The sequence below is a fragment of the Cnephaeus nilssonii genome (assembly GCF_951640355.1).
Source record: "Cnephaeus nilssonii genome assembly, chromosome: 13".
NCBI classification, from domain to species: Eukaryota; Metazoa; Chordata; class Mammalia; order Chiroptera; family Vespertilionidae; genus Cnephaeus; species Cnephaeus nilssonii.
Genome location: NC_137084.1, coordinates 46,713,618 through 46,740,977, shown reverse-complemented (window position 1 = coordinate 46,740,977; position 27,360 = coordinate 46,713,618). Strand labels below are relative to the sequence as shown.

The window sequence follows — 27,360 nt, the reverse complement described above, 5'->3', positions numbered from 1 at the left end:
CGGGGCGAGACGCGGTGAGCTGGGTCTTGCTGTGCTTCAGCTCCCTCTCGGTCTGCATCTTGGCCCTCACTACCGCAATGAGCTTCCTCAAAAGTTTCCCGCCACCCGGGTCGGCTGAGGGGCTCCGGCAGCAGCAGCCCGATACGGAGGCGGTGCTGAACGGCAAGGGCCTGGGCACCGGCACTCTTTACATCGCTGAGAGGTAGGCGCCCCGTTCCCGGGGGCTGCCCCTGCGCGCCACCCGGTGCGGAGGAGCGGGGCGAGACCGCCACCTCGGGGGCTGCTGGGAGCGGGGCGGGCTCCGTGTGGCCTTGGGGACGCCTGGGCTGGGAGACGCTCGATTGTTCTCGTACCCTCTCCTCCGGAGCTTTCCTTTCTCTCTTCTTCAGGCGGGGTTCTCGTTGATGATGCTGTTTATCCTCCTGTTTACCGGAGGACTGGTGCGTGCGTTGCCCTTGGCTCACGGTGTCGTTTTAAGCTTTTGAATTTTCAGACCCTGACTTAGAGTCCGTCGATGCGTCTGCCTCTCTTTTCCGACGAACAGATGCGGGAGATGTTGCCCTGGGCAGGTTATGCAGGTTTAGAGATGATGGTGGAACATTTTGAAAGTTTGGTTAAGGACCTGATTCTTTTTCTGTAGGTATGGGTTGGGCGAGGAACACCCTCAACCCCACGCAGGCTGGGTCATATCCAGGGGGACCTGGCCTCGCACTTCCCATTTCTGACCCGCATTTCCATTGCTAGAGCGAATAGCCCTTTTATTTGGCACCTGAAGCACTTTGTATTTTCAGTCAGGCAGGTTCTAAATACGGTGGTTGTAGAACTAAGGCCCCGGTTTTCCTTGACGTATGCTTCCATTCGTCATCAAGCCAACAATGAAACCTTGAATCCTTACTGCCCTTCAAATCTTTCTGCTGCTTCACTTTGGCCAGAGAAAATTCTCTGCTTTTAAGCGCTCCTGTGATTACATTGGACATACACACATAAATAGGATAATCTCCATATTTATTGTCAACTGATTAGAAACTTGAATGACATCCACAAACTCCTTTTTTTACCAGATAACTATGTAGTCACAGTCTTAACTCCGAGGAATGGAAAACATGGAGGCCAAAATTCTGCCTGCCACAGAGGACACAAAAAAAAATGTAAAAAGACCTTGGTTTAGAGAGAAATCTAGATATTGAACAATGTGTCCTTTTGGCCAGTCACTGAGATGATAAATATGGATGAGAGGAAAAACAAGTTTGGATTGAACTGCAGGTAATGAGTTTGCTTTGAACAGTGAGGAGTAGTTAGACACAAACATGTATGTACATATCTTCAGAGAGTGATATTTAAGAGAGAGACTTGGAAATTGTTAGTATAAGTGTTAGCATATACTCATGGGAACAGATTAGATACCCCAAAAGAGAACAGGGCCAAGGATAGAACCTTGGGGACACATCTACATTAGGAGAGGAAGGTTAAGAGACGAGAAGAGAGAGAACAGTCAGTAAAATCTGAAAAGCACCTGTTGGGTGTTGAGAAGGAGATCTTTAGTGATCTTGAGAGAGCAGTTTCTTTTAAGTGGTGGAAAGTGGAGCGCAGATATATTCCCATTCCCTGCATAGTTCTTTTTCTTTCTGTACATTGGCTCTTTCTATAACATAACCCTTTTTTGGGGAAGGGTCTATACATGCTTCTTCATTTTGAAAAATTTTAAACCTAAAGAAAACTAACATTGTTAGTTAATATCTATAGACCAACTCTTCACAAAGATTTTTCAGTTGTTAACATTTTGCCATGTGTTTTCTTTTTTTGAACTATTTGAGACTTGCAGACATGTTGTTACTTGATCTGTAAATACTTTAGTGTTTTCTCCCAAGAATAAGGACATTCTCCTGTATAACCACAACACAGTTATCACATTCAGGAAGTACAAATCCTTTGAAATTCTTATTCGTTTAAAATAAATTTTATTTCAACTTTTTATTAACAAATTTTTCACATTTTTTGTAAATATATTTTTATTGATTTCAGAGAGGAGGGGAGAGGGAGAGAGAGAGATAGAAAGATCAGTGATGAGAGAGAATCATTGACTGGCTGCCTCCTGCATGCTCCCTACTGGGGATCGAGCTTGCAACCAGGCATGTGCCCTTGGCTGGAATCGAACCCGGGACCCTTCAGTCGCAGGTCGACGTTCTATCCACTGAACCAAACCAGCTAGGGCATTTACTTTTCTTTAAGAAAATAGTTTTCTGCCCTGGCCAGTGTGACTCAGTTGGTTGAGTGTCATCCCATGCGCCAAAAAGTTGCAGGTTTGATCCTGGTCAGAGTACATGCCTGGCCAGGTAGGGAGTGTGCAGGAGGCTATTGATGTTTCTATTTCTCCCTTCCTCTCTAAAATCAGTGAAAACATTTTTTAAAAAATTACTATTGGAAGAAAATATTTTTGTAAAAAAAAAAAAATATATATATATATATATATATATATATATATATATATACACACACACACACACACACACAAAATAAAGAACATAAGTTAAATATCTTATGGTTTAAAGAATTATAATTAAACTAACATACTAACATGTATATCCACTGTCCAGGTTAAGAATACAACATTACCAGTACCTTGGATACCTCTATTTACCCCTCTTTACTCATTCATTGTTAGTCTCTTTTCCCATTTTGTTCTTTCCTGTGTGGCATTTCCAAGTCTTGATAGAATCAAGCTCTCAACAAACTGGGAAGGCTTCCTAGAGGAAGTGACAAATGAGTATTAGCAGTTATCTAGGGGAATGAGATGGGGAAAGGAGAAAATGTTCTAATTAGAAGAAGCAGGATGCTGAGAGGTAAGGGTGAGAAACTCTTGTGTCAGTATCTATTTATATGTATGTGTATTTTATATTTATATACTAGGGGCCCGATGCATGAAATTTGTGCAAGGGCCTTGGCCCTCGCAGCCCCGGCTTCATCTGGAAGGTTGTCCAGAGGATGTCTGGAAGGTCGTAAAGCTGTCCGGTCTAACTAGCATATTACGCTTTTATTATATAGGATAAATTATTATAAATAATAAAAGCGTAATATACTAAGTGTCCAGTCGTCTGGTCATCCATTCAACCAAAGTGTAATATGCTAATCTGGTCATCCATTTAACCAAAGCATAATACTCGCTGTGATGTGCACTGACCACCAGGGGGAGACAGTCAGCCGGTAGACCAGTCGCTAATGACGTGCACTGACCACCAGGGGGCAGACGCTTCGACCAGTAGGTTAGCTTGCTGCTGGGGTCTGGCCCATTGGGACTGAGCAAGATGGACTGGACATGCCTTGGAGCCCTCCCACAGTCCCTCACCGGCTGGCCAACCTCCCGCGTCCCTTCCTGGCCCCCATCATGCCCCGGTGGCGTCCCTCAGCCTGGCCTGCACCCTCTCACAATCTGAGACCCCTCGGGATGTTGGAGAGCCAGTTTCAGCCCGATCCCGCAGGCTGGGCTGAGGGACCCCACTGGTGCACGAATTTGTGCACCAGGCCTCTAGTCCTATATAATCCTACATAATAAAGAGGTAATATGCAAATTGACCCTCACGTCACAAGATGGGTGCCCCCATGTCACAAGATGGCCGCCCCCACATCATCACAAGATGGCCGTACCCAAGTCACAAGATGGCGGCCCTCATGTTGTCACAAGATGGCCGCCCCCATGTCGTCACAAGATAGCCAGCAGGAAAGGTCATTTGTGGGTAACCAGGCCTTTAGGGGAGGACAGTTGGGGGCGACCAGGCCTACAGGGGAGGGCAGTTGGGGGTGACCAGGTCTTCAGGGGAGGGCAGTTGGGGGTGATTGGGCCGAAAGGGGAGCAGTTAGGTGTTAATCAGGCTGGCAGGGGAGCGGTTAGGGGGCTATCAGGCTGGCAGGCAGAGTGGTTAGGGGCAATCAGGCAGGCAGGCGAGTGGTTATGAGCTAGCGGTCCTGGATTGTGAGAGGGATGTTCGACTGCCGGTTTAGGCCCGATCCCCCTCAGCAGTCAGACATCCCCCGAGGGGGTCCAGATTGGAGAGGGTGCAGGTCGGGCTGAGGGTCCCCCAACCCCCCAGTGCATGAATTTCGTGCACTGGGCCTCTAGTTATAGATATAAAAGGCTAGGTGACCAACCTGCTGGCACATATGATGCGCACTGGCAATTTAAAAGTAAACATTGACTTGCGCATGTGTGATACATATAAAGCTCTCGCTGGCACCAGTCGCACGCGTGTTTCAATTTTATAATACTATATTATATATACTATTTTGACGTGTAACTTTTTTACAGTAATGTAATTACTGCACGAATCTTTCTTCTAATTAATTTCCTTTCAATATGCACGAATCCGTGCACTGGGCCACTAGTATTGTTATGACAAAATATATACTTAAAATCACAATATAATATATTAAAAAAGGTATTTACACACATACAGCACACACACACAATCGAGCAGTTCTTTATTTGAGGAAATGAGGGAGAAAGAGTGGGAAAATAATAAAGCATGTTCATGAGCTTGGCTTATAGCCCTTAGGGTTTGGGGAAACTGCTTTAGGATTTTAGGCAAAGAGGGCAGGGTCTGATTTGGTTTTAGGTAAATATAGTTTCTCAGATATATATTGGGAGATTTAGAATTCTCAAGTTTATTTTCAAAGCTTAGTTTTCATAGGAAGTTGACGTTTTAGCCAAATAAGAAAGGGAATAGAGGCTTGAATTATTCAAAGTAGATAATTTGAAACAGGTAAAAGAAAATAGGTAATTAAATTAAAAATAGGTAATTTTGCCCTGGCTGGATGGCTTAGTTGGTTGGAGTGTCAGCCTATATACTGAATGTTTGCAGGTGCAATTCTCAGTCAGGGCACATACCTAGGTTGTGGGTTCGATCCCCCATTAGTGTCCCCCTCCCCCCTCAAATCAGTAAGCATATTCTTGGGCGAGAATTTAAAAGAATAAAAAGGTAATTTAAACTTAGAAGTAATATGTTTTATGTCTTAATCCAAAATTAGTTTAAAACCAAATAAACAAACTCAAATTCAAGACCTCTCTTACCTTCCTGTCCTGTTTTTCACCCCGTGCCAGGAATAAAAGACACTGATCATACTGTGCAAAAGCATTCTAAATTAGCAAAACATTCTTTGCATGTTTATTGGCTTTCCAATTCTTGTTTTTTTCTTTTGTGACTCATGCTTTCTTTGGGACTGGGTATAGTTAATTTGATTTCTTGGTTTTGGAGGGCATTTCTTCTAGAATATATAAAAAGATGATAAAATCAAAACTTAATTACAGAGTTAATGATGCTTTTAAGTGAAACTTGCTTATGTATATGATCTACATCCATATATAAAATTGTAAGAGCTCTGTGAGAGATGCTCCGCTGAGGCAGCATTTGTGTCCTGCCAGCAGTAGGGAACTACAGAGCAATTATGATGTGCTTTTTAAAGTCAAGGCCATAATTTGGTAGGCACTGAGTCTATGTTTATAGTATTTCAGTTTTTCCATCTTTATATTGAGTCATTAAAGTAAGTTTTATGGCTCTGGATATTTGAAATTTTGGATACCCACATTTGGAATGCTTGTTTTAAAGTGTTTGCTTAAAATAATAATACTTTTAGTAAGGGACTGGCTATACTTCTGTGACACATGACCACTATTTCATTTCCACAGTAAGATGAGTGGCCAGGAAAGGCACATGTAGCACGCACAATCTAATTGCAATAATAAAATCAATTTCCTTAGGACTAATGGGATGAGTCATTCTGAAAAATCATTTCTAGAGCTTTTACCACTTTAGCTCCTTAAGATTGATTACTTTAAGCCTCCCACATTTTCTTTTTTAATAAGCATGTTCAGTGAAAATCTTTCCAAATGATAGTATGTACTTTTTTTTGTTTTTGCTTTTCTAAGTGTACAATTTATTACATTTTAGTGTGCTTATAGAGTTGTACAATTTTTATCACAATCTAATTCTGCCCTAAGTTTTGTTAAGTAAGGGCCATCATGTGTTATACACTTATACTGTTGGACATTGATTTCCTTGAGAGGCACTGAAATATGTGTTTAACCTCTCCTTACATTGACTATGAATGAGCTGACTGCTACACTGTCATTGTTCCTGCCCAAGGTAGTCCTAGCTTTTCTTACTGTATCTGTTTTTTGCTTGGTTACAAATTAGAAAACCAGACTTGTTAAAATTGTATAGAAAATAGAATGATACAGGGGTTATATTGTATTAACTTCTTTTTAAAATAACAACTTTATTGAGATACTGTAATTCATGTAACATTCAATTCATCATTGTACATTTAAAGTATACAATTCAGTGGTTTTCAATCAATATACAGAGTTGGGTAACCATTATCACAATCAATTTTAGAATATTTTCATTTTCTCCTAAAGAAGTCATCACCCATTAGCAGCCACTCTGTTTCCCTCTAGCCCTTTGTAACCACTATATTGCATTAACTTTTTTTTTTTTAGATATTTTTATTGATTTCAGAGAGGAAGGGAGAGGGAGAGATAGAAACATCTATGATGAGAGAGAATCATTGATTCGCTGTCTCCTGCACGCCCCCTACTGGGGATCGAGCCCGCAACCTGGGCATGTGCCCTTGACCAGAATCAAACCCTGGACCCTTCAGTCTATGGGCTGATGCTCTATCTACTGAGCCAAACCAGCTAGGACTATGTTTCCTTTCTATACCAATAAAATATTTGCATTTGACTCCTTTTGAGCTTGCTTAAAACTATACCTTGCTTATCTGTGGCTTTCCCTTAAAGCTGCAAAGTAAATAAAAGTCTTAATAAAGTCTTTCAGTGTGATAATTATTTTATAACTTGTAAGTATGATTATAGCCACTTCATGTGTATATCATTTAATGTAGGATTAGTGAAGAAATGAGTGATTTCCTAGTATTTATTTCATACTTACATGCTGAGCACTGTGTTAATGGTTTTGAAGAACATTAAATAAATAATATGACAGTTTCTCTGGTAGCTCACATTCGGGTGAGGGTATATACCAGATTCATTATCATAAAGTTAAATGGTATATTACTGGGCATAAGTGCAATTTAGAAAAAGAAGAAATCATTATAGACTCAAGTAATTGGAGGGAAGACTCAAGGAGGAGCTGGGACTTAACCAGATGAAGATTGTTTGCAAAAGCAAAGAAGGTGCCTGAAGACCTTCCAAATAAGAGCAAGCATAAGAGGCATAGAAACACATAAGTGAATTAAGAAAAATTGTATTTCAAATATACCTGAATTATTAGCTGGAGAAAAAGAGACAATAACAGAATTGGTCTTAAAGAAATCCAATTCCTGCTACTGAATTTTCTTATTTTAGGAATTTTTCTAAATAGTAAGCTTGATACTATTAGGCATAAAAATGTATAAGCTGAACCTTTATAAATTTCAGGAGGTAAAATAAGGATTTAATTGCTTGAAATAATCTACTTAAAACATGTTTTTCAGCCGCCTGTCTTGGTTAGATGGCTCTGGATTGGGATTCTCACTGGAATACCCCACCATTAGTTTGCATGCAGTGTCCAGGGACCTAAATGCCTATCCACGAGAGCATTTATATGTTATGGTGAATGCCAAATTTGAAGGTATGTATGGTAATTTAATCTTACATTTTTAATTTTTATTTATTGATTTGGGGAGGGGGCAGAGAGAGAGAAATTGATTTGTTGTTCTACTTATTTATGCATTCATTGGTTGCTCCTTGAATATTCCCTTACTGGGATTGAACTTGCAACCTAGGCATGTCAGGACAATGCTCTAAACAACTGAGCTGAGGCCAGGGCTAAGGTAATCTTGAGCTGCCTTTGGTAAAATATTACATATTTAAAAGCAATCTTTGATCATAATGTAATGTTCAAGCCATTGGCCGATTTTGGATAATAGTTTCTTAAGCAAAATTTCAGCACAGTAAAATAAGTTGAGCATTGCCTTTTTTATATATGCTTGCATTTAGAATTGTTCAGTTATTATGGATTTATAGTTCTAATTTTTTCTCTTGGGTTTAACTGTTTATTTTCTTTCTCTCTGTAAAGGCATTTATATTTGGCACCCTTACAAGTTTGGATCAGTATATTTTGTGCTTCCAAGAGTTTATGATAGAACCTGATTTGTTTTTGCTTCATTATCAGTGGGGATGATGTTGCCCTCCCCCTACACTTAGCAGTGACATTTTGGTTATCATGACTGGAGTGGGGAGTAGTGCTCCTGGCATCTAGAAGTTAGAGAGCATGGATGCTGCTAAACATCCTACAATGCAAAAGAGAGCCTTCCACATCAAAGAATTACCTAGGTCAAATGTCAATAGTCAGGGTTGAGAAACCATGCAATATAAGATTCCCAAATTTTCCTGTTGAAGATAACTACCAAGATTCATAAAAATCTAGTGAGGTTGATAAAAGATGGAATAAGAACGGTTAAAAAATCAATTTTTTAGGCTGTAAACGATGGGTTGTAAGAATTCTGAACGAGCTCCGAAGGGGTAGCACATGGCTAGTGTGTTGTCCCAGTAAGCCAAGGTTGCAGGTATGATCTCTGGTCAGGTCACATACAGGAAGCAACCAGTGAATGCATGAATAAGTGGGACAACGAATCAACGTGTTTCTCTCTCTACCACTTCCTCTCTCTCAAAAAAAAAAAAAATCAATTAAAAAAATTGGAATTCTCAATGAGAAACAAGTTAGGCACAAGATAAAAAGTAAGATGTTGGTATACTATATTGTGTTAGTTTAATATGTTCATTTTTTTGTGTGGAAGTACAGAACTTTGGGATTGAAGGACACTTGTTACACCTTTAGTTAACTTGCTTTTAAATAACAGGCTGCTTTTCTTTGAAATAGTGTATAAAAGACAATCCCATACGTTAGCCTATTGAGCTATTGCTCCTTCAATTTGGGGTTTTAATATAATTCCAGATATAAGATGACCATTTATATTCAGCCCTAGCCGGTTTGGCTCAGTGGATAGAGCGTCGGCCTGCAGACAGAAGGGTCCCAGGTTCGATTCCGGCCAAGGGCACATGCCCGGGTTGTGGGCTGGATCCCCAATAGGGGGTGTGCAGGAGGCAGCCGATCAATGATTCTCTCTCATCATTGATGTTTCTATCTCTCTATTCCTCTCCCTTCCTCTGAAATCAATAAAGAAATATATATTTTTTTAAATTATTTATATTCAGTGTGACACCAATTATTTAGTAATTTTTAGGGCTTTTGGCATGTTCTGTCTCATTAAGTGGTAATGACTGATTCAGCTATTTGAAAATATTTTTGTTATAAGATTTCATTGCCATTGGAAAGGGCCCAAAGATAGATAAAAATCTAGTTGAGTTTGAAAGAGAGGGTAAGGAAAAGTAAAAGCCTTTGACCTTGGGTTGTAGTAAGACTTCCAAATGAGGTATTGACACAAAGTTTACTTTCCATCTAAGTGATTTCATAACCCAGAGTACTAGGTGTCATGTTTAGTTTAAAGGCATTCATTCATTCATTCATTCATTCATTCATTCATAGAAATAGGAATCCTTAGAGGTACCTTTGTCAGTCAATTCCAAATGCTGATGTGAAATGCCCATAAATAATGTAGAGCACTGCCATTGGTCAAAGGCAAAAAATAAGGTTGAAGAGGTAGGGTTCAAATAAAGCTAGCGTGAATAAAACTAGATAAAGAGAAAAGCACACTGAATAAGAAGACTCATTAACTTGGTAGGCAAATCATTGTCATCTCTGCACCCCAGTTTCCTTTTTTTATTTTTTTATTAATTTGTTTACTTTTAAAAAAATATATGTTTTACTGATTTTTCACAGAGAGGAAGGGAGAGGAATAGAGAGTTAGAAACATCGATGAGAGAGAAACGTTAGTCAGCTGCCTCATGCACACCTCCTACTGGGGATGTGCCCACAACCAAGGTACATGCCCTTGACTGGAATTGAACCTGGGACCTTTAAGTCCACAGGCCGACACTCTATGCACCGAGCCAAACTGGTTAGGGCTAATTTGTTTACTTTTTAATCCTCACCTGAGGATATTTTTTTCCATTGATTTTTAGAGAGAGTGGAAGATAGAGGAAAAGACAGAAATATCGATGTGAGAGAAACACATTGATTGATTGCCTCCCACTTGAGTCCAGACCAGGGCCTGGGCTGGGGAGGAGCCTGTAACCTAGGTATATGCCCTGGCCGGAATCGAACCCGGGACCCTTCGATCTGCTGGCCAACTGCTCTATCCACTGAGCCAAACTGGTGAGGGCTCTGCCCCCCAATTTCATCCAGAAAAATCAGGAGATTGTAGTACTCATTAGGTCTTAAACCTGGCTGCACATTAGAAACTTGGGACTTTTGTTAAAAAATGCAAATGTTGGGAGTCCCAAACTAGGAAGTAAGGATTCAGTAGGCTTGCGGTAGGCTTTTTTTTTTTTTTTTAAGGTCTTTAAAAAAAAATTATATATATATGTATATATGTATATATATGTGTGTGTGTATATATGCATATACATATATATGTGTATATATATGTATATATATGTATATATATGTGTATACATATACATATACATATACATACATACATATATATATATATGGTTTCAGAGAAGAAGGGAGAGGGAGAGAGAGAGACATCAATGATGAGAGAGAATCATTGATTGGTTGCCGCCTGCACGCCTTCCACTGGGGATCAACCTGGGCATATGCTCTTGACCAGAATCAAACCCAGGATTCTTCAGTCCACAGGCCAATACTCTATTACTGAGCAAAAAGGCTAGGGCTGGGGTAGGCATTTTAAATATTTGCTCTATAATTATTTTCTTTTCTTTTAAAATATCTTTTTATTGATTTTTAGAGAAGAAGAGAGAGGAAGAGATAGAAACATCAATGATGAGAGAGAATCATTGATTGGTTGCCTCCTGCACATCCCACACTGGGGTTCAAGTCGGCAACCTGGGCATATGCCCTGACCAGGAATCAAACCATGACCTCCTGGTTTATAGGTCAGTGTTCAACCACTGAGCTATGTTGGCTGGGCTATAATTATTTTCTTGAAATTGATGGAATTAGGACTTTTCTATCTTACTTGGATTACATTTATTTCAGTGGTTCTCCAGTTCTTTTTTTCTGGAACTCCACTCTTCTCATAAATTACACATGCTTGGATCCTATTTCCTTAATTTTGTTCCTTTTATCCTGATTCTCTAAGCTCCAGACTCTTTTTCTCTTTGGCTTACCTCCATATCCTCTTTATTTTTAAAAAATGGTTAAATTTTTTTATTGATTGATTTTAGAGAAAGGAAAGGAGAAACATTGATTTGTTGTTCCACTTATTTATGCATTCATTGGTTGATTCTTTTTTTTTTTTAATATATTTTATTGAATTTTTACAGAGAGGAAGGGAGAGGGATAGAGTCAGAAACATCAATGGGAGAGAAACATCAATCAGCTGCCTCCTGCACGCCCCCCACTGGGGATGTGCCCGCAACCAAGGTACATGCCCTTGACCGGAATTGAACCTGGGACCCTTCAGTCCGCAGGCCGACGCTCTATCCACTGAGCCAAACTGGTTAGGGCTCATTGGTTGATTCTTGTATGTGCCCTGACTGGGGATAGAACCCACAACCTTGGGACAATGCTCTAACTGTGCTACCAGACCAGAGCCTGCATAAACCTTTTTAAGATGGACCATCAGATTATTGTTAAGGACATTAGATGATTTTAAAATAACTAGATATTCATTGCCATTGTTGAAAATTTAGAAATATTCAAAAAGACTGCAAGTATGGCAGCCACTATACGCCTTCCACTGATGAGTGTTGCTCATGGTCATTATTTATAAAAATACTTTATTACATTTCTATTTATTGCCCTAAGGTAGATCCTAAGGATACAGGGTTGGCAAAAGTAGGTTTACAGTTGTGAGTATGCAAAACACAGTTTATTTTATTTTTTTAATATGTTTTTATTGATTTCAGAAAGGAAGGGAGAGAGATAGAAACATCAATGATGAGAATCATTGATTGGCTGCCTCTTGCATGCCCCCTACTGGGGGGATCGAGCCCGCAACCCCAGCGTGTGCCCTTGGCCAGAATCTAACCTGGGACCCTTTAGTCCACAGGCTGATGCTCTATCCACTGAGCCAAACCAGCTAGGGCCAGAGTTTATTCTTGTATTACTAATTATTAATTATTGTATTATCTGTATTATGACTGTAAACCTACTTTTGCCCATCCCTGTATAAAAGAAACTTAATAGTATTTTTTTCTAGGGAGAGAACTAGGTTTGTACCATCTAGATAGACTCTTTCAATTATATTATTATCAGCATGTATTGTTTTTACAAGTTAAAAAATGATGTTAATTCAGTTATAGAATAATAATTACAGTGTGATATCATTTTTCTCCCTCACCCAAGGATATGCTTTTTATTTATTTTAGAGAGAGGAAGGGAGAGAGAGAAAGAGAGAGAGAAACATTGATGTGAGAGGGAAACATCGATCGGCCGCCTCCTGCACTCGGCGCCCTGACCGGGAATTGAATCCACAACCCGGGTATGTGCCCCAACCAGCAATGGAACCCACCACTCTTCGGTGTACTGGACGACGCTCTAACCGACCAAGCCACACCAGCCAGGGCTCATTTTGTTTTTAAAATGCATTGAAATGTTTGGTAGTACTATGGTATTTAACTTTCTATAATTATTTAAAGTTCTCTGATGTTTTATATTGTTTTAAGTTGTTTATGGAGGATATGTATATTATATTTAACAATGTAATAACAGAAACAGGGCAGAAAAAGTTCTATTTAATTGGTTATTTAAAACAGTTAATAGTGGCCATTTAAATATTTTTCCTTTTTTGCTTATCTATTTTTTTTTTCATTCTACAGTAAGCTCGTATGACTTACAAAAATAAGTTTTAAAAATTTAGTAGATATCTTCCTATGATTAATTCCTATGAGTAGAATTATTACATTAAAGGTAATAAACATTTTTAAAGCTCTTAACATATATTATCCTATTGCTTTCCAGAAAGCTTATATCAATATACACTTTGAATAATAGTATATAAGAATACCTTTTCACCTTATTTTCATCTGCATGGAGAATTTTTTTTTTATATATATTTTTTATTGATTTCTTACAGAGAGGAAGGGAGAGAGAGAGAGACAGTTAGAAACATCGATGAGGAGAAACATCGATCAGCTGCCTCCTGCACACCCCCTACTGGGGATGTGCCCGCAACCAAGGTACGTGCCCTTGACCGGAATCGAACCTGGGACCATTCAGTCTGCAGGCCAACGCTCTAGCCACTGAGCTAAACCGGTTTCGGCTGCATGGAGAATATTATTGGTTTTAAACATGTTTTATGTTTTGGGAGTCTATTTAAGTATTTTGTTGACTTTTTTCCCCTTATGAAGTAATTAAAACACTGAAAAGTTCACAGAGTAATAGAAATTTTTCATTACTTAATATCCAGCATAAATTATAACATTTTTCATAGTTATTCTAGTCTTTCAAATAAATAAAAGTACATGAATACTGTTGAAATCCTTTTTGTGTCCTTTCCCATTTCATTCCTTACTCTCTGTCTCTGGAATTAAGTGTTATTCTAAAGATGGACATGTGTCCTTCCTGTCTGTGCTTTTAGATTTTTACTGAATATATACCTATAAGCAGTATAATGATTTGGTTTTATGTTTAAAGTTTTAATGTAAGTGCCATTATGTATATTCTGCAACTACCTTTTTCACTTATATTTTTATTATTTTTTATTTTTTATATTATTACTTTTATTTTTTCTCACTCGAGGATATGCTTTTTATTGATTTTAGAGAGTGGAAGGGAGCAAGTGAGAGAGAGAAATATCAATTGGTTGCCTCCCGTATGTGCTCCAACCGGGAATTGAACCCGCCACCTTTTGGTGTACAGGACAATGCTCCAAGCAACTGAGCCACACCAGCCAGGGCTTTTTAAATGATTTTTTAAATTTTACTTTTCAATTATAGTTTACATTCAACATTATTTTGTATTAGTTTTAGGTGTACAATATAGTTGTTGGATGATTTATCTTTTAAAATATAAATATATATATATATATATATATATATATATATTTAAATATATTTTATTGATTTTTTACAGAGAGGAAGGGAGAGGGATAGAGAGTTAGAAACATCAATGAGAGAGAAACATCAACCAGCTGCCTCCTGCACACCTCCCACTGGGGATTTGCCCGCAACCAAGGCATGTGCCCTTGACTGGAATCGAACCTGGGACCCTTCAGTCCACAGGCTGATGCTCTATCCACTGAGCCAAACCGGTTTCGGCTAAAATATATTTTGATACATATAAATCACATTTCATTTTTTTAATTGATTTCAGAGAGGAATGAAGAGGGAGAGAGATAGAGACATCGATGATGAGAGAGAGCCTTATCGTTAATCAGCTGCCTTCTGCATATCCCATACTGGGGATATCAAGCCTAAGTGCCCTGACCGGGAATCGAACCTTGACCTCTTAGTTCATAGGTCAGTGCTCAACCACTGAGCCACACTGGCCAGGCAACATATAATTGTTTAATAAACATACATTTATGTACAAACTTCTTGTGCACACAATATGTGTTTAGACGAGGAATTGTTGGGTAATAGCATTTCCAGAGTGGTTGTAGCAATTTCCACTTCCACCAGCAGCATGTGTATGTTCAGTTTGTATTTTTTCTTGCTTACAGACTTTAATTTATCTGTTGGGTCAGTTAACTTTTTTGGGCCTCGATTTCTCATCTGTAGGTTGTTTTTGATGACATTGGAAAACTGTACTTATTAGAGGCCTGACTGTTTGAGTTTCCTCACCCTTACGATCACCCTGAGGGGACTTGAAATCCCTAGGGCTCAGTGAAGTACGGGGTAACTAGACCAGAGAGACTATCCCAGAGTCTTTTTTAATTATCCGTGTTCTTGTAATTTGAAGTAAAAATTGAAAATTTATCTGTGTTCTTGTAATTTGAAGTAAAAATTGAAAATGTAGTATTTAGATAGATCAGTAAGCATCCTATAAGAAATTCTTTTAGGCTTTTTTCCAAAACAAGTAACATCATAAAACAGTTATTTTTATTCCCTTTCTAGAAGAATCAAAAGAATCTGTTACTGATGAAGAAGAGGAAGACAGTGATGATGATGTTGAACCTATTGCTGAATTTAGATTTGTGCCTAGTGATAAATCAGCATGTGAGTGTTCGATAGAATTGATTCTTTTCTCCTTACATACCAGGTACTCCCCATTGACACACACACTTTTACTTTTACCCTCATTACCTTCGTTCTTTTTCTTCATTTTAGCATCTATAATATCATTGAGAACCAGATATCTATACATTCATTATAACAAAGATAGTGAATTAACTTTATAGTATAAGAAGCAAATGTACAACACAGAATGGGAATAAAACATAGTGAATGTATAGTAGACACCATATTCTTTCGTGTGCTTTGTGAATGAGGGATCTGGTTATTTTTATAAACTGTGAAACATTTTATGACTGAATCTCACCAGATAGAGGGCAGAGGAGTCATGGCAGTTCCAAAGTGGAAGATGTCAGGGTAAGTCCTTTTAACCGTGAGGAGCTTCACTCTGATACTAGCAGTCTGACCAGGATTCTCTGATTCTTTTCCTCAGAAAGTCCAACCAGGCATGAAGAGATCTCAATAATATCTTGAAATGAACTCTTATTATTTTGTGATGTATTCACTGCCAGGAAGCACTGTTCACGATTTATTCACCTTGAATTTGGCAGGTTTTGTGAATATTGTGACCTAGTATACCTCTTGTTTATCCATTAAATTTATTTGCACTGATGGTTATTTAATTAAATTTTAATTGCACATTGGCCAGGAAGAAATATTAATTATAATTTAATTTTCTTGTTCAGTGGAGGCAATGTTCACTGCAATGTGTGAATGCCAGGCTTTGCATCCAGATCCTGAGGATGAAGATTCAGATGATTACGATGGAGAAGAATATGATGTGGAAGCACATGGTTAGTGAAATGAATTTTTTAAAAGTGTTTGTGTGTGTGTGTGTCTTTCATTTTAAGCATTTATTTGTTGTAAGGGGTAGGATTATAGATTTTTAAAAAATGTATTTTTATTGATTTCAGGGAGTAAGGGAGAGGGAGAGAGATAAAAACATCAATGATGAAAGAGAACCATTGATCAGCTGCCTCCTGCACGTCCCACACTGGGGATCAAGCCCCTACCAGGAATCAAACTGTGACCTCCTGGTTGATGCTCAACCACTGAGCCATGTCGGCCAGGCCATAAATCTTTATATCTCTGATAAGTACCAATATAATATGATTCTATTATAATGAAAGTGAATGGCATAATTCATGTCTAAGCCAAAATGGGAAAATTTATGGGCTTTCCAAGGTAGATGGAAAAAATAGAGATTATTAGGGGGTGGGGAAAAAGTGGATAGAGATCAATGGAAGGAAAGAAAATGGTAGCTAGGAAAGTGGGTAGTCAGGAGAGTCTTTTTAAGTTGATGTAGCTGCTACCAGAGAACAAAACTTCTTCCTTTATCACTTAAAACCTGTATCATCTACATTTTTCTTTAACATCTCCCTTTAGACAGCTCACTGCCAAAGTTATTTCTTTTTCCCAGAACCAGACCTTATTTATTTAAGGGTATTTCCCCTTCCTCAGACCAGAATGCAGTCAGTAGCTTGGTAGAGAGTGTCTTGTAACTCGAGATGCCTGCTATTCTCTTTTCTTTTCCCCATGGTCTTGACCTGTGCACCAGTCTGGCTATGCAAAACCCTTTCCTCCATGAATGTCTACTTGGCCTGAGACAAGCTAATTCTGGCATTTTCTTTTCTTTTTTTTAAAAAAATATATTTTTATTGATTTTTTACAGAGAGGAAGAGAGAGAGAGTTAGAAACATCGATGAGGGAGAAACACCAATCAACTGCCTCCCACACATCTCCCACAACCAAGGTACATGCCCTTGACCAGAATTGAACCTGGGACCCTTCAGTCTGCGGGCCAATGCTCTATCCACTAAGCCAAACCGGCCAGGGCTAATTCTGGCATTTTTCTTTTATATATCTAAACACATCCTCATCTTAGCTAAGATTTTTTTGGATGCTTCTTTCTTAAAAATACTTTTTGCATTTTCCAGAATTTCTGATTTTTTAAAAAGAGCATCTAAGGAGAAAGCCTTCAGTACCAATTAATGGCAAATTAATTTGCACTCATCTATATATTTTCTACCTTTGAATAATATAAGACCATCTGGCCTCAGGAGCACCCTCTTTTCCTTCTAGTCCCTGGGCATTTGATTCTTTGGGAATTGCTGTTTCCTGACTCACTATCTCTTGTAATCCCTTCTCATTCTAGAGGGGCACTTTATCTCTGTTTTCCAACAGGTGGCCTATATGTGTGTGTTAAATGATGTTGAAAAGTATTTTCCTGGAAGCCTTTTTTTTACTGTGCCTTGTCTTTAGTAAACGCATTGTTGAGTACTTATTTTTCCCCTCATTATGTTATCATAGCTAAAAAGTCTTTTATTTATTTAGAACAAGGACAGGGGGACATCCCTACATTTTACACCTATGAAGAAGGATTATCCCACTTAACAGCTGAAGGCCAGGCCACATTGGAGAGATTAGAAGGAATGCTTTCTCAGTCTGTGAGCAGCCAGTATAACATGGCTGGAGTACGGACAGAAGATTCAATAAGAGATTATGAAGGTAAGTATCATACCTTCTCATCAGTGTGAACAGTCAGATATTCATTTAGGCAACAAGGTCAGCTATGGAGAGACATACATAGGTTTTTTTAAAAAATATGTTTTTATTGATTTTTATTTTTTTTTTAGAGGAAGGGAGAGGGATAGAGAAATAGAAACATCCCTATTGGGGATCGAGCCTGCAATCTGGACATATGCCCTTACTGGGAATCGAACTGGTGACCTCTTGGTTCATGGGTCAGTGCTCAACCACTGAGCTACCCGGCCGGGCCATATATAGATTCTTTTGGAAATTAAGAGAAATCTCAGAATTAACTTTATAGTGTAGGAAGCAAATGTAGAATTACATAGAATGGGAATACTTGTTTAAATTTCTTAAAACGTTTTCCTAACTACAAAAATAGTCTATATTCAGTCAAATTTTTTAAAAAAAGGGGGGGAGGGGGCGCACAGGCAAAGGAGAAATGAAAAATCAAGTACAATTCTAATTGAAAACATCTATAAATTTTCTGTTGCATATCTTTCCCATCTTTTTGTTTGCTTATGTGTATGCACGCATTGATGCTGCTATTTATTTTTAAAATGAATTCCTACATGATGATATGCAAAACTAGTATAGTCAATTGATTTAAAGGCTGAGGCAGCATTCAAGAAACTTGGGTTCTCTTTTTGTGACCAAAATCTGAGCCTTAAATAAGTGGCTTTAAAATGTTTATGTTTTAGTTGGGTTCTCTTTCCTAAATATCCTAATTAAATTAGATTCTTTAAATAAATAAATAAATACATACATACATACATACATACGTGTGTGTGTGTAAATAAAATAGATTTTTCACAGAGAAGAAGGGAGAGGGATAGAGAGTTACAAACATCGATGAGAGAGAAACATCGATCTGCTGCCTCCTGCACACCCCCTACTGGGGATGTGCATGCAGCCAAGGTACATGCCCTTGACCGGAATCGAACCTGGGACCCTTCAGTCCACAGGCCGACGCTCTATCCACTGAGCCAAACCAGTTAGGGCGATTCTTGAAATACTTGATTCAGCCTTTACCATTTATTCCCTTATCCAATCCAATACTGAGTTCCATGGGTTTTTCTTTTAAATGACTTTTAGATCTCCTTGTTATTACTACTGCTACCTTCCAAACTTAAGCCCTTTTCTTCTCATGCTGGATTTACAGTATTACATTTTTTGCCTCCATCATCCCTTCCTCCAGCTCACTGTGTCATATTAATCTTCTGAGAACACTCTGTTACCCCTATATAAAGATATCTCCTCTAGTGGTTGCCTGGTGCTCACCATATAAAGTTCAAACTTGTTATTCTGACTCTGAGGAGAAAACCCTGTCTTTGCCCCAAATGTCTCCAGTCTTGTTCCTACTACCCTCAATAAAACATTTAGATGGTGCTCTTATGTGCCAGCCCCTGATTTAAGCACGACACATATTTACTCATATAATCTTTCCAAGAACCCTCTATGGCAGATGCTGTTATGATCTCCATTTTACACATGAAGAAACTCAGGCACAAAAAGGTAGCATAACGAGCTTCATGCCAAATCCTGTATAATAAAGAGCTAATATGCTAATTAGACTTTACGGCAGAACAACCTTCCGGAACAACCAGTGGGCGGGGCGGGGCCGAAAGGCAGCTGGGGCAGCCCCACATCTATTGTCCCGCAGAGGGTGGCAGCAGCTGGGGCTGCCAGGGCCTAGCCCCTTGCACGAATTTCATGCATCAGGCCTCTAGTAGCTAATAAGTGGTGAGAAGATTAAATGAGCTAATATGCAAAAATAATATGCCAAGCACTGCTATAAGCACTTCTTGAATCTTGCATGTGTTTAATATCCTAATATATAAAAACCCAGGGTCTATAACAACCGACCAAAGGCTCGACTGAACACTGGAAGTCAGTCCTGCAGTCACTGACTGCCGAGGAGGCTGCGGATCAGGCCCAGAGAGAGGCCTGAAGAGAGAGACCAGGTTTGATCCCCAGCCTCCATGGCAGCTGTTGATCAGCCCTTGCCTCTCTCTTTCTCTCCAGGCTTCGCCAGCAGCCGCACTTCTCTTTCTCTCCGGGCCTCCACAGGGGCTGCAGATCAGCCCTGCCTCTCTGATCAGGCCCGGAGATAGGCCTGGATATTCTGACTGGCATAGAAACTGACCAATCAGAACCAACTCTGGGTGAACTATGAGGAGCCAATGGCAATCTAGGAGGTGGAGCTTTTGACACTCACTGGCATAGAAACCGACCAATCAGCCCTAGCTGGTTTGGCTCAATGGATAAAGCATCAGACTGTGGACTGAAGGGTCCCAGGTTCGATTCCGGCCAAGGGCACATGCCTGCGTTGTGGGCTCGGTGCCCAGTAGGGGGTGTGCAGGAGGCAGCCAATCAGTGATTATCTCTCATCATTGATGTTTCTATCTCTCTCCCTCTTTCTTCTCTAAAATCAATAAAATATATTTAAAAAAAAAAGAAAAAAAGAAACTGACCCTTCAGAACCGAATCTGGGGGACCTGTGAGGAGCCAATGGCTGCTTAGGAGGTGGAGCTTTTGACACTTACTGGCATAGAAACTGACCACTCAGAACCAAATCTGGGTGAACTGTGAGGAGCCAATGGTTGCCTACGAGGCAGAGCTTTTGATGCTGACTGGCATAGAAACTGACCAATTAGAACCAAATTGGCCAGCAGGGGAGGGCAGTTGGGGGCAAGATCAGGCCCAATCGGCCTAAACCGGCAGTCGGACATCCCCCAAAGGAATCCCCACTTGGAGAGGGTGCAGGCTGGGCTGAGGGAACCCCCCCACTCCTTGCACGAGTTTCGTGCACTGGGCCACTAGTATGTTAATATTTTGTGTTGCTACAGAATTTTAATGCTTTTAATTATTATGACACAGAATATTAAAGAGTTACTATCTTTTTCTTTTATTGGTACATTTAAGTTTCTTTCATAATATTCTAATCAACATCTCTGTACACATAGCACATTGACCTAGGTATCTTGAAGTTCTGGGTCATTTTAGTTTGGAAAATTTAGGCTGTGTTATTCCTTGTGTCTCCTCTCCATTTTAACTCTTTGCACTCGCTTGCTTTTTTCTCGATTCCTTTATTCTACTCGGGATTTAATTTTTTTAATACCCCAGATTTTACAAAGCACGGCAATAGAATAAAAAACTGGAGTTTCTTTTCATACAAACTTATTTATTTGGATTTTTTTATATTTCAAATTATTGATACATTCAAAGAATAAAAAAAGAGCTGCTACCAATGCTAACCGTGTCGAGTCACACTCGACATCCGAGTGCAAAAGATTAAGCATTGGCCAATAAATCTCTAACATAGGCTTTAGGGTGAGGTGGCTCAGATGATTTCTAGTTCCCTACCAAACTCTTAGCTGAAAAAATGCAAGATGTTACCTTTTGATTATAGTGATTGGAGAGTGCCATCGAAAAGCCTTTCATCATTAAAGGTTTTTTTTAAATTGTAAAATCCCTTATTTAATGCTTCAGAACAAGTTGATTTTAAAATCTCAAACACTTTGCTAAAGTGTGATTTTTTTTGGAACTTTTATTTCTAAATCTTACTAGCATATTGAGAGTTACTGTTACCTGTATATAAAACTTCTTCAGCCTATACCATTCCACATCTTCTAAACTCCTAAAGTTTATCACTTTTCGACATTTATTTAGTTAACTTGACCTTTTCTTTTTTTAGAAAAATTTAAAATAAAAGTTGTATATCTTTAAGATATATAATATGATGTTTTGATATACATACATAGTGAAACGATTACTGTAGTCAAACTAAATCCCATCTCCATGCAGTTATCTTTTGGTGTCTATGTTTGTGGTGGGAATACCTGAGATCTGTTTTAGTAATTTCAGTCTTTTTGCTATTTAAGCACAAGTACTATCTACCAATGGCATTTCAATGCTTTGTGTGCTTATGTTAAATGTTTTGGGGTTTTTTTTTAGCTACTGTGCCAGGTATAGAGGATATGGCAGTGCCCAAGAGAGATGAGGTTATTATCTTCGTATTAATTTTAGAGGAGAGAAAAATAAAATTATTGGGCAGTTACATTTCATTGTGGTTTAGTGTTGAGATACAGGGGAAGCTTGAATAGCTGTGGAGTCAGAGGCTGGACTCTTCATCCAGCCTGGATAGTCAGGGAAAGAATCAAACTTCATGGAATAAGTGACATCTAAACCATGATCTGAAAGATGAATAAAAATGACCCTGGTGAAGAGGGATTGCATGAAGGTTGGGAGGCAGGTAAAGGAGTCATCCATGTGCTAGTTGAGAACTGAAAGTAGTTCATTATGTCTGCAACTCTGAGAGTGAAGGGTAGTTATAGCAACAGATAAAGAAGGAACTTGAAGCTCTGTTAAAGAATTTCAATTTTATACTTACGTCGGTGGGAAGCCATGGAACATTTTTAGTTTGATTAGTGTTTCTCTGGTTATGCTATGGAAAATTAATTGCAGAGGGAAATACTGGAGGAAAGAAGAGAAACCCTGTTAAGTAACTTAAGTCTTAAATTAGATGAGAGGTAGTGGCTCAAATTAGGTAGTAGCACTGAATGTCAAAAAACCCGATGTGGGAGATATTCAAAAGATAGAAGCAACAGAAGTTAGAGATGTGATGGGGGTTTCTGATTTGGGAAAGTAAGAGGTATCCTTTAGCAAGACAGGAAAGAGAAGCATTTTCTGTGTGAAAAGAAATTTTGATATGTGTTACATTTTAGATATGTGTTACATTTTTGTGCTCTGCTGATGTCCAGATGGTACAGTACCAGGGGGCAGCAGGCAGAAGCCAGACTGTTGTGGGCTGGAGAGTTGGGTAGATGGAAGCTGAGCTGAGGAAGTAGAGACAGTAGGTGTAGACAGCTCTTTCCAGAGGGCTTTTCTTTACTTGTCCTAACCTCTCCCTTTTAAAAAAATGAGATGAAATAAATAGGAAAAGCGAGAACCATGCTTTACTTTGTCTTTTCTCCTGAATTATGTCAAAGCTCTGTGAGGATAGGACTTTATACTTTAAAAAAAAAATTTGCACAGAAATCCCTAGCACAGTTCTTTGAAGAGTGAACAATTGTAACTGCGTTATGTTAGTGTTGAGACTGAGAATTTACAAAGTAAATGTTAAAGTGTTTTGACGCATTTTACCCTGGCCTAAATCCACAGGTGGCATTTTTCTTCCTCAATGTGTTCCTTTATAGTACTTGAATTTTCAAAATAGAAAAAAATAGGAACTCTAACCAACAGAGGGCACTAGCTTCCTTCTGGTCAAAGTATAAGCTGAATCTTTACCTGTTTAAAGTGCTCTGTAGACCAGGGGTCCTCAAACTTTTTAAACAGGGGGCCAGTCTGTCCCTCAGACCGTTGGAGGGCCGGACTATAGTTTAAAAAAAAAACTATGAACAAATTCCTATGCACACTGCACATATCTTATTTTGAAGTAAAAAAACAAAACGGCAAAAACACCTGCATGTGGCCTGCGGGCCGTAGTTTGAGGATGCCTGCTGTAGACTGCTCAGCAGTCAATTTTGTTTTCTTCAGATGGGATGGAGGTAGATACTACACCCACGGTTGCTGGACAGTTTGAGGATGCAGATGTTGATCACTGAAAATGATTTTATGTTGCTTTGGGGTAAGTAGTTTGTTTTTCCCTTGTCACTGAACATGAAAATCCTGTCTAGTAATTAATTTTTATTTTTATAATTCAGGAGGATTGTATAAAACGAGCAGTTTAGAAAAAAGTAATCAATTTCTGACATTACTGAAAATTATGTGTGTGGTGTTTTCTCTAAGAAATCAAGGTCTTCAAGCATGGTGATGTTCAGGTTGATTAACAGTTACTGAGCATTTAACACCTGCCAGGCACTGAGAGTATATGGAAGATTAAGACACACCCGTCTTCAGTGAACTGAGGAGAATGACATTAGCCCTTTATTCAGAAATGGAGTGCTCCCTGGCTGGCTCAGGTGGGAGCTGCAAAGCCTGAGATCATGTCCTGGTGTGCTCTTGAGTCACCTTTCCCCATTTGTGACTTGAAACCTTAACATTTTCTTTTCTTTTTTAAAAAAAATATATTTTATTGATTTTTTTACAGCGAGGAAGGGAAAGGGATAGAGAGCCAGAAACATTGATGAGAGAAAAGCATCGATCAGCTGCCTCCTGCACAACCCCCGCTGGGGTTGTGCCTGCAACCAAGGTACATGCCCCTGACCAGAATTGAACCTGGGACCCCTCAGTCCACAGGCGGACACTCTATCCACCGAGCCAAACCGGTTAGGGCGAAACCTTAACATTTTCATCAGAAAACACAAAGCAGAGATTTTGCTGCAACTCACTGCTATTCAAATCAGGGAGGAAGTAGAAGTAATTTCAAACTTAATTAAGCTTCTAATCATAATCTTGTGTTGGTTTCTCTACTTCTGAAAATAATGGCGGACCAAGGTCCTGGGCACCTGACTGTACAAGGTTGATTTGCCAAACCATTAACAAGTCCATGTGCAGTTGTCCAAAAGCTATCATTTTCCAATTGTTTCATACCTGCTTTTCCTGACTAATACAAGAGCTCACTGCCAATTTTCTCCCCTCTGATCTTCTCATGAGCTTTGGCTGCATTTCGTTCTTGTTTTTTTGCTACATGGTACTCTGAGAAAGCATTTGTCCTGTGCAAGCTTGAACATCGCAACTAAATGTTAGATAACCCTCTGTACGCCATAAACGTCGATAGATATAAACTTCACATATCAACTCTGGTTGCCCAATTTTAAAATCAGACTTGTTGGTGACATCTCTGGGTTTGTAAAGAAAACTATGGTAACTTAAATTTGTAAATATTCCAGCACATATGGAAGAAATTCCAATATCGATATATAGGGCACCACTCAGACCACGAGATAAACACTGCGACACTTGAGATTTTTTTGTTCATTGTGACACTTGAGATTTGTTTATGTTATCATGAATTTCACGCCTAAAATGGTAAACATGGTGTGCATTCTTCATTATTTTTTTTTACAGATTTCGTCTTTTGATTTCATGTTGACGGTTTATTTCGCACTTGCTTTTGTTGATATTTCCGTAGAATTGAAAATTATCATTTTATTATTGAATTCATTGTTGTAATATATTATATTGTGCAAATAAAATTCATTCCTCATAAATGGCATCAGATGAAGAAATAATCGAACCAAGCACCTCGCAAGAAGAAGAAGATGACATCCTTTATTTAACTCCAGAATCAGATGATTTTTTTAAATTAAATTTAAAATATCGTGGTGTGTGGTGATGGTTTCAGTTTTGGATGCTTGGCAGTTAATAGGTTAAAGGTTATGTAACTATTTCATATCATACATAATAATCCTAGCAAGCCTTCCTTATAAGCTGTAAGATTTTCACATTAAGTTACTATTCCTCCTCTTTATAGTGTCCTGCCTCTGATCTGATAGCATTTTCTTGAATACTAGCTTTCTTCCACTCTTTGAAATGCTACTATGTCCAGGTCTTTATTTTATTAAAGCAGGTAGTAATAGCATGGCAAGATTTATATATTTTGACTTGACTCTTCTACTATCGTCAGGTATCTAATTAGGTTGTGAGATCCATTATCCAAGTTCCATTTACCTTACAAATTATTGCCGTTATGAATATAACAATGCTTCTTATACTCACCATGCTTTCATCTCAGGTGCTGCCAGGTGAACTATCAGAAAATACTGTCTTAGAGTCCTCTTTTTTTAAGTACGTGATTTTTATTTCTGCAACATTTACTTCTGTCATTGGTAGCCATACAGTCTAAAATTAGCAATATCCCCTCTACAGTTAGCTAAAAAATTATATTCATATTGCTGGAGCTCTGTTAACTTTAATTTTCATATCTCATAGTTTCAGATGCCATCACTTCAGCATTTTATTTCATGGGAACTCTTTTGGTACAAACAATTCTTCCCTTTTGTCTTACATTTTATTTACCATATTCTTTATAGCATGTTGTTTTTTTAATTCAGTAATACTTTTTATATATATTTTATTGAAAATGGAAAACAGATTTATCTGGCTTTCACATATTTCTTCCTAAAAAGTAGACTGTTTAGAGAACACCAACCACTCTATTAAGGATTATGAGAAACTCATTTGGTCTGTCACTAATGGTTGCACAAATGGGATGTCATTGCAGTTCCCAGGAAAGTTTGTAGCATACTTTGTAATGTAATTTTATGGTGAAATAACCATAAAATAGCCACAGACTTTCTAATGAGGTGATTTGTTTTCTATTCATTTTATGCTACAACTGGAGCTGAGAGATATTTTATTCATCAAGTTTATGCAAGTTCTTCATGTGGATAATTGACCTGAATTCCAAACAATGTCTGTATATTTTTAATCACTTAAAATTGTGTTTGCCTTTAAGGAATGAGCAAGGATTAATTAGAGTGTTTATGTAACAATTAAAATTTTCAAGGTAGTGGAACCTCGGATCTCTCAACACATGAGATGGGGTGAAGGGGAAGGCACATGAATAGTGAAATCTCAACCCTACCACATACTGGCTCTGTGTCTTTGGACAAGGCATATAACTAATCCTCAGTTTCCTCTTCTGCAAAAAAGGGTATGATAGCAGGATTGTTGCATAGTCTGAGATGTAATAATATCTAAGTCTGGTGGCACTCTTGACTAGGTGTTCAATAAATAACAGCTATTATTATTACAAACACTGTAAACCTTTTGTTTTTCAGATTTTACTCATAACTGTAGGAGAGAACTTGGTGCCTTTTCCTCTGTGGAGTGGGTGTTGATGAAAATATTTTTCCTTCTCCAAAACTTCCTCAACCAGTTCTTTCTTGGGACAGACTGTATGAGACAACAAGTTGTCACCAGCAGAAGAAACTATGACTTTTATTAACCAAGGTGAATTTACTTAACCAAGAGGGTATTTGTAGTTTATCTTTTGTCCCCAAACTTTCTGTGTCTAGGTACCTTCTGAGTAGGCCTTCAGTGTGTATGTATCTTCCGTAACCTAGCAGGGGTATGTGGTGAAAATGCACAGGCACTGAGATGTTGGTAGACAGGATGGAAGAGAGGCTGAATCTAAGATAGACCCCTTTAGGGCCTAAGGACACCCTTACCCTAAAAAGAAAGACAAAGATCTCCGATACATCTGGCCTCTGCTCCTTCTCCACAGGGGTAAGGATCTTTTTACTATTGGGACCCAGATTAATTCATTCAGGCATCTCTAGGGAGCCTTTTTGGAAAAATCCCAGCTACACATATTAACACAAGCGCTGCTTCTGACTAGCTTTTGCTCCTTTCACCATGTTTCACCAGTCTGTTCTATTATAGCTTCTTAGGTTATGTTATATCCTTTAATTTCTAGCCTCTTCATTCAGTTTCTGTAGCAGAACACATGAAATTGGGATGAAGTCCTCAAAGTATTCCACATGATAATTGTTTTGTCTTTGTAATAGCTTAACAAATAAATCTAGGTTTTCTATGTTATTGTACTCTCATTCTTGACTAAAACCATTAATGGGAAATGTTTGGTTTTTTTTAATGTAATGTTGGCAAACAATGAGAATCTTGTTGGT

General features: G+C 38.6%; 1 protein-coding gene across 1 annotated transcript; it reads left to right on the top strand.

Moving 5' to 3' along the window:
- On the top strand, window positions 1-27,287 carry CLNS1A (chloride nucleotide-sensitive channel 1A). The gene is made up of 7 exons (XM_079788628.1): window positions 1-202; window positions 7,486-7,622; window positions 15,140-15,241; window positions 15,943-16,050; window positions 17,591-17,764; window positions 23,324-23,414; window positions 26,512-27,287. The coding sequence occupies exons 1-6, from the start codon at window positions 78-80 to the stop codon at window positions 23,389-23,391; spliced, it is 714 nt and encodes a 237-aa protein (XP_079644754.1). The 5' UTR covers window positions 1-77; the 3' UTR covers window positions 23,392-23,414; window positions 26,512-27,287.
- Window positions 27,288-27,360: the final 73 nt, after the last annotated feature.